This window comes from Bos mutus, chromosome 13 (genome assembly GCF_027580195.1).
Source record: "Bos mutus isolate GX-2022 chromosome 13, NWIPB_WYAK_1.1, whole genome shotgun sequence".
Lineage (NCBI taxonomy): Eukaryota > Metazoa > Chordata > Mammalia > Artiodactyla > Bovidae > Bos > Bos mutus.
Genome location: NC_091629.1, coordinates 54,335,305 through 54,349,613, shown reverse-complemented (window position 1 = coordinate 54,349,613; position 14,309 = coordinate 54,335,305). Strand labels below are relative to the sequence as shown.

At 53.4% G+C, this 14,309-nt stretch overlaps 1 protein-coding gene across 5 annotated transcripts in view; it reads left to right on the top strand.

The window, feature by feature from the left end:
- The window catches only part of CHD6 (chromodomain helicase DNA binding protein 6), a 200,705-nt gene extending 191,121 nt beyond the window's left edge, over positions 1-9,584 (top strand). For all 5 annotated transcript variants that reach the window (XM_070381751.1, XM_070381752.1, XM_070381754.1 and 2 more), the window contains 3 exons: positions 79-273; positions 1,166-1,285; positions 6,493-9,584. In XM_070381751.1, the coding sequence (XP_070237852.1) occupies positions 79-273; positions 1,166-1,285; positions 6,493-7,392 (1,215 nt within the window). In that variant the 3' untranslated portion in view covers positions 7,393-9,584. The remainder of the gene's footprint in view (positions 1-78; positions 274-1,165; positions 1,286-6,492) is intronic.
- The last annotated feature ends 4,725 nt before the right edge of the window (positions 9,585-14,309 follow it).

The window sequence follows — 14,309 nt, the reverse complement described above, 5'->3', positions numbered from 1 at the left end:
TGGTGGGAAGAGTCCTTTAAGAAACCAGTTTTCATTCCGTCGCGGTGAAGGGCACATACTTGTCTTCCCTCCATCCAGGAAGTCCACGAAGACCCAGGACAGGCCCCCCTGAGCACCCCACACCCTCCTGAAGGGCCGGTGCCCGCCACGTCGACCCCGGAGCCAACCCCGGCCGCTGGCAGCCCGGCCGAGAAAGCCATTCCCAGCAAGAGCCTGCTGGACTGGCTGAGGCAGCAGGCCGACTGCTCCCTCGAGGTCCCGGGCTTCGGCGCGGTGAGTGCGCGTCCCCTCTGACACGGAGACGCAGGGGGCCTGGGAGGACTGGTGAGCCCAAGGGAATTGTGTGTCCTCCGAGAACTTCATTGGAAAGTGAGGGTGGGGGAGTTTAAATTCTGGTTACGTCTTCTGGTAACAGAAATCCCAGCCCACATCAGAACGCCAGGCCAGAAAGTCGACATGCGTGACCTCTTAACCAGGACAGCGAGCCTCTGCTCGGCCCTCCCTTCCCTGTGAGTCACATTTGTGAGCTCACACAGCATTCTTTAGGTTGCATAAGCGCTGCTCCCCTTCACAGAAATGCTACCGTGTATTCTTCTCAAGTCACCGTGTCTCCACTCTGAGGTGATGGGTTAGTTTCAGTCCCTGCCCAGGGGCTGCTCACCGAGTCCTCTTCCTCCTCTGCCCTTGGTCCTTCAGAGTAAGGGTCCAGAGGAGAGGGCGCCCCAGCATTGACACCCCACCACCACCCCTGCTGTCCTGGCTAAAGGGGAAGCACTCAGAAGCTCACAAGGAAGGAGGGGGATGCATTCACAGACACACACCCTCCAGAGACACACAGCCCACCAGGCTGGGAGCAGCGAAGAGAGAACCTGAGAAAACGGTCCAGGGAGGCGAGGGCAGGGGTGAAGCAGTGCCTTGGGAACCTGGAGGGCCAGCGGGCCCCCCACAGGAGGCCCACCTTGCAGCTTAACTGCAGGAACACCGTGGCTTCGAGGAGAGCGCCTCAGTGGGGGCCCAGCAGCTGTTCCCTGCAGCCCTGACCCGACAGGTCCTGTGCAGAGGGCCATGAGTGAGGAAACAGCACAGCCGTCTGAGCAGCACCACCCACATCAGGAGATCCTGTGGCCAGAGCGTTCTGTAACGTTGGTTTCCATTTACCTTCTAGAATTTTTCAGACAAACCAAAGCAGAGGAGGCCACGCTGTAAGGAACCTGGAACGTTAGACGTCACCTCTCTGAGTGGGGAAGAGAGGGTTCCTGCTGTCCCCAAGGAGCCCGGCCTGAGGGTAAGGGAGAGGACGCTCCACCTGGGAAGAGGCAGACGGGCAGCCTTAGCAGGAGGACCAGGGTCCGCCCAGGGGCTGGATGAGCAGGGACAGGTGGTATTGGGGTGTTCTCACCAGCAGCATGTCCTCCATGGTCGTTTGTTTTCAACGTTTCCCTCCAAAACTTTGGGGTTAAGTTTTACACTAAAGTGACTCCCAAGGCTCGATTCCCCCCGTTTTGGAGAGTTCAGGGAAAATACCTTTTAAGTCTTATCAGGAGACTGTTATCCAGTGTTTTAACAAAACTTCTTTATTGGAAATTTTCATTTTCCAGCCTTAAGTTTTTCCGGCTACCATTTAAGACACCCCCTCCTTGTCCGTCCTCGCTGGCAATGAGAAACAGCTGACTCCATGCACTGCCCTTTTCCTATTATAGAATCATGAGCCTGGAAGAGACTTCAAAGACATCTGCAGATACTTGTAGTAGAACGAATCCGAGTTAATTATAGTTTACAGATGGGTACAAATTTGGACTAGAAGACTTGTCACCTCTAGGGGGCGGTAGCATTTCAACCTGAAAGCGTGTTAAGATTGGGCAGGCGATACTCAAAAACGTGCTTCTGACCTCAAAGCGAGTTCTGCCCACATAGGGAGCTTCTGAGGTCCTCTGGGGCTCTGCCCTCGTAGGCTGTCCTCTGAGCTCCCAGGCGCTCCTGACTGCCTCCTTTGGTGCTTGATCATCTACAGCTCTCCTCCAAGGGAATTCCAGGATACCATTTCTGTGTTTAGTTCCCAGAGACCACCCACCCTAGTCATTTCCTCCTTGTTAATGTTGTTAGGAAGCTCGTTTCTGATTTGGTGGCCTGGAGGGTCACTCCACTAGCAGCTCAACAAACATGACTGCCTGCTGGACAGGCCGATCCAATCCCACGTCCCTCCTCTCTCTGTTTCTCCAGACCCCGCCCTCGGCCTCCCCGAGCTCTCCTTCTGTCATGAGAGACCACCCCCAGCCCTCTTGGTGGGGTCTCCGAACTCTTGGTTGAGCGACGTGCCCCCCTCCCCCCCTTGACCTCCTCATTTCTTTCTTCACGTCTCAGTTTCTCGGACGTTCTTTGGAAGTTAAAGTTCATCACGGCCCAGCCGACGCCAATGTGCTGCCAGAACACTCATTTCCAGGCTGTCCTCACAAGCCAGCCTCCTGCCAGAGATGCGCTTTCCCTCCTTTCCCTCCTTTGTTAAGTAAACACAGGCCCCGCCTCGGGGTCCCCTGCTTGCAGTAAGGCCCAGCCTGGACGCAGGGTCCGCCTGGCCCTCGGGGCTGCTTGGCGGACCCCAGTGGGGCCGGAGCCTCTGGGTGTGTGACACTCCTTGTCCGTCCTTAGAGACCTTCCCGTTTGAAATATCCAAATCCCGCAAGGAGCTTCTCCCTGCCTTCAGCCCCTCCTGCTTTTGTGTGCTGAGGCTTGGCTGCCAGCCCCACTGACGGCACCACACAGGCGGACTCAGCTCTAAGAATGCCTGCCCGGCACATAGCCGTTGCTCACTATTACATGTGTGTACGCACACACGTGCCTCATATATTTCACATGCAGAGTTACGTTTGTTTCACCTACTCGTATGCAGTGGGTGTGACGGTTTTGCTAGTTTCTTCCTGAGGCATTTGACAGTAAATTGCGGAGACTGCTTACTTGCTGAGTGTGCTGAGTCGCTTCGTTCGAGTCTGACTCTTTGCTACCCCGTGGACCATAGCCCCCCAGGCTTCCCTGTTCATGGGATTTCCCAGGCAAGAATACTGGAGTGGGTTGCCATTTCCTCCTCCCGGGGATCTTCCTGACCCAGGGATCAAACCTTCATCTCCTGAGTCTCCTAAATTGCAGGCCAATTCTTTACCCACTGAGCCACCTGGGAAGCCCTGCTGAGATGACAGTTCAGTTCAGTTCAGTCGCTCAGTCCTGTCCGACTCTTTGCGACCCCATGAATTGCAGCACACCAGGCCTCCCTGTCCATCACCAACTCCCGGAGTTCACTCAAACTCATGTCCATCGAGTCGGTGATGCCATCCAGCCATCTCATCCTCTGTCGTCCCCTTCTCCTCCTGCCCCCAATCCCTCCCAGCATCAGAGTCTTTTCCAATGAGTCAACTCTTCGCATGAGGTGGCCAAAGTACTGGAGTTTTAGCTTTAGCATCATTCCTTCCAAAGAACACCCAGGGCTGATCTCCTTTAGAATGGACTGGTTGAATCTCCTTGCAGTCCATGGGGCTCTCAAGAGTCTTCTCCAACATAGATTGCTGGGAGAAATACCAATAACCTCAAATATGCAGATGACACCACCCTTATGGCAGAAAGTGAAGAGGAACTAAAAAGGCTCTTGATGAAAGTGAAAGAGGAGAGTGAAAAAGTTGGCTTAAAGCTCAACATTCAGAAAACTAAGATCATGGCATCCGGTCCCATCACTTCATGGCAAATAGATGGGGAAACAGTGTCAGACTTTATTTTTGGGGGCTCCAAAATCTCTGTAGATGGTGACTGCAGCCATGAAATTAAAAGATGCTTACTCCTTGGAAGGAAAGTTACGACCAACCAAGATAGCAGAGATGACGTGTCACCCCTAAATAAACACCTAGCATGTGTCTTCTGGGAACGTTTTCCCGTGTATCTGTCACCACTACCACACGTGTCAGTAGCATGTTGTAGCTCGCTCATATTCAGATACCCCCAGCTCTCCCAGAAGTGTCTTTCCAAGCTAGTTTTTGTCTTTTGTTTTTAGAATTTTTAAACCAGGATCCACCTGCTGCATCTGGGGGTAAGGTTTCTTACTGCTCAGGGCATGTTAAGCTGAATCGACTCACCTTCCTGGGAGGAGCGAGGCAGTTTTGGCCACCATCTCCTCCCTTGCCTTTACCCAGGACTTGAGTGTTAGAGCCAGGACACACAGGCTGTGGGGTAAACGCTGCCTTGTGTTGGATTAGAGAGATCTGGGGGGCACATACGCGTGCCATCATTGGGAGGAACAGACCCGTCGCCTGTGACTGCCCCTCAGTCTCCCCTCACCTCGCCCTCCCCCCAGCCTCCCTTGGAAGAGGAAGCAGGCCTGTTCCCAGGGTATAATTACCAGGAGGGAGAGCTGCCAAAGCCTGGCTTGGCCGCTGTGTGTGGTCCCCATGCTGCTGGGAGGGGCACGTGCCCCGGGTGGGCAGCCACGGGCCAGCCGGGGGCAGGGTGACGCGCCCACCCGCAGGAGGAGGTAGATCCCCCTTCCTCCGCCAGCCCGCCGCGTGCTCTGCAGGGGGCAGGAAGCCCTGTTCTCACCCTAGGCCCTTCCTGCTGCTGCTCCCTTGTCTAAAGGGTGCAGGCGGCCAGCCTGGCCTCCTGGGCAGGTTCCCTGTCCTGAGAGCCCAGTGTGATCTGCCCCAGTGGTTCCCAGCGAGGGCGGGAACATTCTGATGCCTGAGGAGTGTGACTTGAACTTGCGGGGCCGGGCCAACAGGGCCACAGGTCCTGCAGGGTACAGGCCGCCCAAAGTCACCTCTTCAGCGCCCAGTAGCCTCAAAGCGTGTTACCGGACGCCTGCTGTGTAGGTAGCAGATTATTCAAAAGAAGCTGAGGCCTTACTCAGCAAGCTCAGGGTTTCTTCTCCCTGACAGACTTGTGAGACGGCACAGGCCCTCCCACTGGAGAGTGATGGGGAGAGCGAGCATGGAGGCGTTTGAGGGCACAAAGGGAGAAGATACATCTGGGGCCTTTTCCCTGGCCCTTGACTGTGGCTGCGTAACAGGGAGGAGGGCTTGGGAGGCCTTGTGTCCGAGCACTGGTCCCCGTGGCCGGGCCCTGGGCTGAAAGGAGGAGCCTGAGGCCATGGTCTCCAGAGGGAGGCGATCTGCACTAAGGGGCTCCAGAGAGAGTGGTGAGAAACGCTTCTTTCAGCCCGGCCCCGTCCCTCGCGTCCGACCCTTGCTTTAGAAACGGGAACCAGACAGAACTGCTCCCCAAGCCTCGTTCCCACACCCGGGCGGCTGCCCCACCCCATCAGGACGGACCGGCTCCCAGCCGCAGGGGGCTGGTCCCGCGTGGGAGCAGTCAGGTGGGCCGGGGCCCAGCTGCGCTCCAGGGCACATCCCACCCCTCCTCAGTTGGTGAGGAAGAAAGGGGACTGAACTGAGGTTTCTCCCTCGTCTGCTTTCCTAAGACAAGGCTGGCTAAGAGGATTTCTTCTCACACAAAGGTGACCATCATAGCACTCTTTGCCTATGACACCTTGGTTTTTCTATGATATCACTAAGGAAATTGAAGGACAAATGTAAAACCTCAGGGATAATATTCTTTACAGGGACCTGGGAACGTTCAAGTGCACATTTTTCACATGTGTGTGAATCTCTGAACTCCTTGTGAAACGGCTGTGACGATAGTGCCGACTCGTAGGGTGGGTGTGATGACGAGTTAAGAGCAGGCACACGGAGCCGGGCGCGCACAGCCCGACACGGGGCAGTAGCCCTGCTTGGCTCCTCTGTCATCGCTGCCCCCTTCGTCAGCCCCTCCGACGTCCATTTTCCCTCTGCTGAGAGCTTGACCAGTGTCCCCCACCGGCCTGTGCCCATGGCCGCCCATTGAGCAGAGACCTGTGGCATCTTCTAAGGATTCGACTTGGGTACCCTTGTCCCTTCTCACCCACAGCCCGGGACCTGCAGGTCAGGACAGAGCTGCAGGTCTTCCTGCTCCCAAACCCCATCCTCCAGCTCGGCTCTGTGGCTTCAGTTAAAATCCTTCCTGTGTCAGGAGGGAGACGAACACGGGCCTGGCCGAGGGGGTCCCCCCACGGGTCTCGACCGCTGGCCTCAGCTGCACACACACTGAGATCAGATGAAGCCGGGAAGTCAAGCACGGCCCTGCACGGGGACGACACGCAAATTCATGAAGTCCTTTGTTGTTTTTATATTTTACATGTGAAACTGCTATCACGTCAGTTATGCCTCAGTAAAAACACTCTAGGCTAAGACCTGAGGTCCCTGGCTGGCCCCAGCTCCTGGGGCTCCGACAGCCTCTCCACAGGGCACGTGGGAACCTGCTCAGCACTTTCAGGCTGTCCGCCTCAAATGGGCGGTTCCCGGGGCGCAGAGCTGTGAACCTCCTGGTGGGTGGGTGGGCAGGAAAGACCACTACGGAGCCCCGAGCTGCTCCCTGCCGCCATCCATCGCCTGAAGCATCTTGTGTCTCTCTGTCATTTTTCAGGGGTTTCTCCCAGAAAACAAGTTCAATCACACCCTGCCCGAGCCCGTTCTCCGAGACGCAGGCCCCCGCCGCAGGGGCAGGCGGCCACGGAGTGAGCTGCTGAAGACCCCGGCCCTGGTGGCGGACGCCCCCTCCGGGATGGGGCCGCTGTTCATGAACGGCCTGATTGCCGGGATGGACCTGGTCGGGCTGCAGAACATGAGAAACATGCCGGGTATCCCCCTCACGGGGCTGGTGGGCTTCCCAGCCGGCTTCGCGGCAATGCCCCCAGGCGAGGAGGTCAAGAGCACGTTGAGCATGCTGCCCATGGTGCTGCCGGGCATGGCCGCCGTGCCCCAGATGTTCGGGGTCGGGGGGCTCCTCAACGCCCCCATGGCCACCACCTGCGCCTCGGCCGTGCCAGCGCCCCTGTCAAGCACAACCAAGGGCGGCGTGTCGGCGGCCGAAAAGACTGCGGAAGACCAGCCTGGCAGCCGCAACGTCAAAACGGACCCGTCGGCCGAAGACAAGCCCGGCCCTAGCCCCTTTTCCTCCGACCAGCCTGAGCCCGCAATAACTACAAGCAGCCCCGTGGCGTTTAACCCGTTCCTCATCCCAGGTGTTTCCCCCGGACTCATCTACCCTTCCATGTTCCTCTCCCCCGGCATGGGCATGCCGCTGCCGGCCATGCAGCAGGCCAGACACTCGGAAGCAGCAGGTCTGGAGAGCCAGAGGAGGAAGCGGAAGAAGACCAAGGGGGACGCCCCGAACCCCAACCCAGAGCCTGTGCCCGGGCTGGAGAGGGAGCCGGGCAGCGAGCAGAGCTGCCCAGAGCCCAGGGCCCCCGCGCCCCCCGACAGAGAACACGCAGCACAGGCCCGGGAAGGGGGCCCCCAGGACTCTCACGGTGACACCAATTAGAACTTTTTCATCGAGGAAAATGATTGTGACTTGTAAGTTTCTTATCCCATAAAGGTTTGTTACTTCCCCTCACTTCACCGTCATAAGAACCTGTGTTTCCATGAGTACTATTACCTCCCTGATTTCCTGTCTGAGAACTATGGTAACAGATGTTCATAGTCAGTCACAGGGTCTTGCCACGCCATCAGCTCCGTGTCGTTGACCTAGTATAGGAGGTGCAGAACCCCTCACTCCGTTACCCAGTCGTCCATTCCAGCGATCGTAGTTAGTGCAGACGTGGGGACACGCCCTGCCCCCTTCTCTTCCAAGTTTCCCATTTATTCGAAGAGGAAAAAAAAAAAAAAAAGAAAGCCGGCTAGGGACTGACCAGTGCAGGGCCGAGGCAGAGAGCAGCTCTCTCTTGTTTTTTTTCCGTGAGCTGTGCCGAACGGGAAGAAGGGTAACAGGGAACCAAAAAAACAAAAGCACAGAGAAAGGAAATGCTGGTGCATATTCTTTAGTTAAAATATTTCCCAGTTTTAATCACGATTACTAAACGAGTAGGTTAGGCAGAAGTCTCTAACTAACGGTTGAAACCGCACATATCCATTTCTAAAACAGAAACCTTAATGGTAGTAACATGACTTCCCCCCACTCTGTGGGTTTTCAGGCAACCTGCAGCAAGAAGACATAATGACCAGGCATCATTTCTTACACACGCACGCATCCCTCACCTCCCGAGTCAAAAGGAGATTCCCAGTACGAGCAAGCTGTACGCACCGTGGGCTGTTGCCAGCGGGGGGGTGGGATGGGGCGCGCGCCTGCACACGGCATAAAGCACACGACCGGTTCTGCCCCTACTCAGGCCTCTTAGGAACCCCTCTGGCCGCTGCTGGAGCCTCCTGGACTCTTACTTTTGATTCCCTTTGCCAGGACCCAGGCTCACTCTGGAGCCTGCAAGAAAAATAAGTCCCCCAACACTGACACTAGCCAGGGGTTCGAGGTTGTCAAACCTACATGCGTTCCACCTTTTATAAAGAGTGCAACTGTGAGAAGTTTTTTTTCCTTCCCTCTGGATTTTTCAGTTTATATTTTACAGTCGGACCCAGATCTCAGATCATCAAGTTAGTGGAGACTGTGTTGGCAAGCTTAACATTCCCCCTCCTTCCTCAGCTGCCCAGCTCTCCGGGCAGCTCGCCCCGCCCCTGCCCACCCCTGCCCCATCTTCCTTCACCACCCCCACCACCACCACGCAGTCCCTCCTTTCTGATGGTCTCAACTCTCCATCCACAGTTCACACTCTGAGACTTGAAAGAAGCTCGTGGTTCAGTCCCCAGGGGGCACAGGGTTGTGTGGGACCGTTGGAAATGTTGGAAGCGTTACTCGTACCGGTTTCACATTTTGTTGTCAACAATTTACTGTATTTTTTTTTTTTTACTTTTTCTGTAACAGTTTTGCTATAATTTATCAGAAGGTCCAAAAGTTCGACATAACTATTTCAGTTTGCATTATTTATTTATGATGCTTTTGTCATTGTCTTTTATACATTTGGGATTATAAATTATGTAAATGTTAAAATGAGCATCTCAAAGAAGTCTGTTAAATCATGGCCGGGGGGGAAAAAAAAAAAAAAACCAGCTTTATTTTTAAAAAGTGGAGTCCCAGTTTTAATGAATCAGAGTTATAAATCAGAAATTCTGTAAACCAATTCCATAAGAAGAAAGGATCCAGTAATTAAACCGATTCTATTTAATGACATCTTTGTCGCATAGGTGGTCTCTAATGCTGACAACAGATTTCTTAGAAATGCTGCTCTCTCTATTTAACTAACATTTTGTTCAGTTTTGCCTCCAGTGGAAGCAGAAAGGGTTTTTTCAGCTGTTAAATCCTAAAAATCAATATAATTTATTTATGTAAAAAAAAAATCACTCAATTGATATATTTTTGAACCTTTTAAGTACTAATTTTCTTTTTATCAAGTAGGAAAAAAAAAATGTATTTGCCCTAAATCCTTAAAATACAAACGCTATAAAAATTCATGTATCTTGAAAGCCTTACTGCAAATGAGTATTATAGACACCCAGCAGAGCCTGGGTTTTCTTTGCTGTCGTTGTTGTTGTTTTGTATGGAAAGGCTGCTTTCCCCAGGTTCCACTTAGAACCTCCAGTAGGTCACAGGGTTCAGTATGGATTTGATTTAACAACCCACCAGCATGCTAAAAATCCCTTGTTATATCTTATCGAACCTGTATGTTAACTCTCTGGGTGTTTAGGCTTCTCTTTGACTGCTATTGTGTCCCTGTTTGCAAAATGAAAATGACACTCTGTGGATTATTTGCTCTGTAAGGCATAAGTGCTTCTTATGATTATTTTGACGTTTCCAAGAGCAAAAGCCAAATTTAAAACTCTCTTCAGCAAACTTGAGCCTTTTCATCTAATTCCATGTCACTCACAGCCATAACTTTTCCTTGATCGTTCTTCACCCCATGTCTTACATAATAAATTGTCTGTGGTCTCGATCCTGGATTTAAAAAAAAACAAAAAAGTTTAAAAGTCAAATTTGTATTTGAGGACTTCAGTGGCACTCGGCTGTCTCTTCCTGCCCCGACATCTTATGAAGGCATCGTCTGCACACACAGGTCTGCTGGCTTTCCTAGGCGCCCATGCTGGGCACCATGTTGGGGACTTGGTAAAATACTCATTCATGAGGGCTGGCCTGCCTTCTCTCTTGAGCTTCCAGACACCTGGTTAAGACAGATGCAGTTGAAGGGGACACAGCACAGCACCCGCTCCCCAGACTCGGGGCCCGAACACCCACAGCCAACGCTGCCACTCTCTTAAGCCCCATTCCAGAGCCCCCCACCCTCGGGCAACACACCTGGGGCTTCAAGGAGCGGTGGCGGGGCGGTGGGCACACCTCTGTGGGTTGGAAGAGGCCCCCAAACACCTAAGTGCCTCCTGTGTCTGAAGTTAAGAACTTTGTGATCCCTAGCTTTGGGAAGCAGGGCTTCTCAGGTCCCAGAAGGGCTATGTCCGAAGTTATCGACCAGGCTGGCAGAAATGTGCCGAAGTCTCGGCAAGGAGGCAGATAGCAGGAGCCCCGCCAGCTTCACCCTTGGCTGGGTCCCTACCTAGTTTCAATAAATGGTAGATAAACAGCCTGGAGCCTGGGTGGGCCATGCTTCTAGAAGCCCTTACAGACTTTTGCTACAAGTAAATATGTATTGCTGGCTTTGTAGACCTCTAGACTTGGGTAGCACTGCTGGGTAGAATGATAAGTTGTGAAGGTCAAGGTTTCACCCTTGATCTCTAAGGCTGCCCCAGTAGGTTCTACCTCCTTTATGAGGGTGGGCGAACACACCTAGTCATGTACAGTGGGCTAGTGTTTCAGTGTTTTGTGTGTGTTTGCATAAGTGACCTCAGAGCATGACCTCGTTTGTCTTCAGAGCATCTTGGTTGCCAGGTGGAGGATCCTGGCATCCTGTTGGCCTTAGGAAAGCCGACAGGCTGCAAAGCTGTCTCATCCATCCTAGAAAATAGCCCTGGGACAGACAGCGGCCCCAGTCCCACCAGCCTGAGATCAGGACACCCCAGCCTTTGTGATGGGACCAAACCCTCCCCCACCACAACCACCAAACACAGAGACCAGCTCTAACTGAATTACACACAGAAAAGCTGGCACCAGGAACAAGGGAACAGTTGTGTCACACCCTCCAGAAAAGTTTATGCTTGATTTATTTCCACCTTAAAACTGTTTCTTGCAAGAATTACTGTTCGTTTGCCTGCTGTAGAACCACGAGAACTCTTAGGTCGGCAGTGGGGTTCACCCAGCCCAGTGACTCGCACCTTGGTTCTAGACTGTGGCTTCTCCAAACCCAGTCTCAGGGACAGGAGTATGCAGGCAGGTGTTCAGGACACATGGCTTGTGCTGACAAGTGGCCAGCCTTGTGACCACCCTCATAACCCATACGCAGCAGGGTATCTGGGGGATAAGACTGGAAATAAAAGGGGTGAATTAACTACTGGCTCCTACAAGGAAGGTCCTCCATGTGATGGATTTGGAAATGACCAAAGTCGGTGCTGTGGAGCCCATCCTGGTGTCTGAGCTTGGGCTCAACTGTCACCCAAGGCCAAAAGGACAAAGGGAGGAACTAGGTTGGGAGGCGGCAAGGGGCGAGTGGAGGTGCTGGGAGAGCTGTGGCTCCCCTGGAGAGACAGGAACAGCATGCCCGCCTTCTCGAAGCTTCAGTTTCCTCATCTGAGGCTTCAGTAGAATAAGATGAGGAATTAAACAATTACAACTTGAACCAGTAGGGCTGTTGATGGGGTTGATTGAAATGATTGAAGTCAAGTGCTTACAACTGCTCTTTATGTTCGAGTCATGTGTCCCTGCTGCTGCTGCTGCTGCTAAGTCGCTTCAGTCGTGTCCGACTCTGTGCGACCCCATAGACAGCAGCCCACCAGGCCCCGCCGTCCCTGGGATTCTCCAGGCAAGAACACTGGAGTGGGTTGCCATTTCCTCCTCCAATGCATGAAAGTGAAAAGTGAAAGTGAAGTCGCTCAGTCATATCCGACTCTTAGCAACCCCATGGACTGCAGCCTACCAGGCTCCTCCGTCCATGGGATTTTCCAGGCAAGATAGCTGGCGAGGTGAGGATTGCCAGTCCTGGAAGGATGAGGTAAAGTTAAATCAGGGGTACAGCAGCAGAATCAAGGAGGAGGAAGATCTTGCTCCAAACCCTGAGGCAAGTACAGAGTGGATCTGGGATTAGACTCAAAGCGCGGCAGGAAACTGGGTTTTGTGTTTTTTTTTTTTAAGGTGGACTTTTACAAAGTCTTTATTGAATTTGTTACAATATTGTTTTTGTTTTATGTTTTGGTGTTTTGGCCTCGAGGCATATAGAATCTTAGCTCCCCAGCCAGGGAATTGAACCCACACCCCCTACATTAGAAGGCGAAGTCTTACCCATTGGACCACCAAGGAAGTCCCAGGAAATGGGGGTTCTGACCGACTGTCCCTATGACCCTACCTGCAGGAGAGAAGGGATCTTTCCATGCAAGCCTATTGGTCAGAGTGAACTAAAGGTTTGAGGAGATAGTGGGCTGGGGGACAGCGCAGCTCCTGGGTCCATCAGGGTAGGGTTGCCAGATTCAGGCAGAAAAATACACCCAGTTGCATTTTAATTTCAGATAAACCTAATGAAGTAAAGTGTCAGTCGCTCAGTCGTGTCCGACTCTGCCACCCCATGGACTGTAGCCCGTCAGGCTCCTCTCTCCATGGAATTCTCCAGGCAGGAATACTGGAGTGGGTAGCCATTTCCTTCTCTAGGGGATCTTCCTGACCCAGGGATTGACCCTGGATCTCCTGCATTGCAGGCAGATTCTTTACCGTCTGAGCCAAGTTAGTGAAAATGAAAGTCGCTCAGTCATGTCCAACTCCTTGCAACCCCATGGACTATACAATCCATGGAATTCTCCAGGCCAGAATACTGGAGTGGGTAGCCTTTCTCTTCTACAGGGGATCTTCCCAACCCAGGAATCAAACCCAGGTCTCCCACATTGCAGGTGGATTCTTTACCAGCTGAGCCACCAGGGAAGCCCAAGAATACTGGAGTGGGTAGCCTATCCCTTCTCCAGGGGATCTTCCTGACCCAGGAATCGAACCAGGGTCTCCTGCATTGCAGGCAGATTCTTTACCAGCTGAGCTACCAGGGAAGCCACAAATTAAGCTACAATGTTTTTCGTTTATCTAGATTTCAAACTTCTGCATCCTGTTGTCTCTGGTCCCTTAATGTAACGACAGACAATTACTAGGAACTTCTTGAGTAGGGCTTAATCTTTATGTCCATATTCCCAAGCCACAATAACTCCGAGGTTCTCCCCGTCTTACAGAGGAGAGAACTGAGGTCCAGTGAGGCTAAGTCACACAGCTGACAAATGACAAGGCTGGGATTTGAGGGCCTGGAGAGACTGGTGATTCCAAAGCCGTAAATTGACCGATAATGGAGTCAGGGTGGACACCTGAGGCCTGGGGCAGGCCGCCCCTCAGCTGCAGCTTTGTAAAATAGCAGTAAATGGATGGTGAGCCAGGACAGAGGGGTGTTCTGTCTCCACGCTGCCGCGGCCAGCCCTGAAGCCAGGGGAGCAGGGCCACCGGAGAAGAAGGCATTTCCCTTCTGTCCTGCTCCACAAGCCTGGGGACAGTCTTGGCATCTGATCCTCGGGCTCCCAGCCTGAGTCCAAGAGGAAGCATCCAGGCTTAGAAGGTGGAAAAGAAGGGTGTGGCAGGAGGTTGTGTAACAGCTCAGCTAGCTAGAAGGGCCAGAGGGCAGGAGAGAGTCTTCCGAGGCTGAGAGGAGAGGGGCAACTTGAATGTTCTTTTTCCTTTTTTAAGCGGAGTGGCTTGTGGGATCTTAGTTCCCCGGCCAGGGATGGAACACGTGCCCTCGGCAGTGACAGCGCAGAGTCCTAACTACTGGTCTGCCAGGGAATTCCCAAACTGTATTTTGGTGGGGGCAGTGTGGGGGGAGCTGAGAGGCTTGCAAACAGCAGATCATCTGCCAGACGGTCACTTCAGCCCAAGGACCTGGAAGCAGGACTTGAAACTGGGAGAGCTTTGATCTGGTTTGTAGTATGAAAACTGCTCGCCTCTCGCCCTTGGGTGCCGTGGATTACCCACCACTGCCGCACCGGGCGCTGCCCGTCTCACTCACCAGGCCCCGGTGACCAGCACGGGCAAGCCCCACATCCATGAACAGTCCCCAGAGCTGCCTCCCGGCGCCCACTCTGCAGGCCCCTGTGCCAGGCCTCAACTCCCATGATCTCATACCACACGTGTTCCCTGGACGAGGACGAGGCCCAGGTGGCTGTCACCTCTTTCAGTGGCCCTGGGAATGAGGGGACAGACAAGGATCAAGGGGTGCATCTGATTCCAAAACC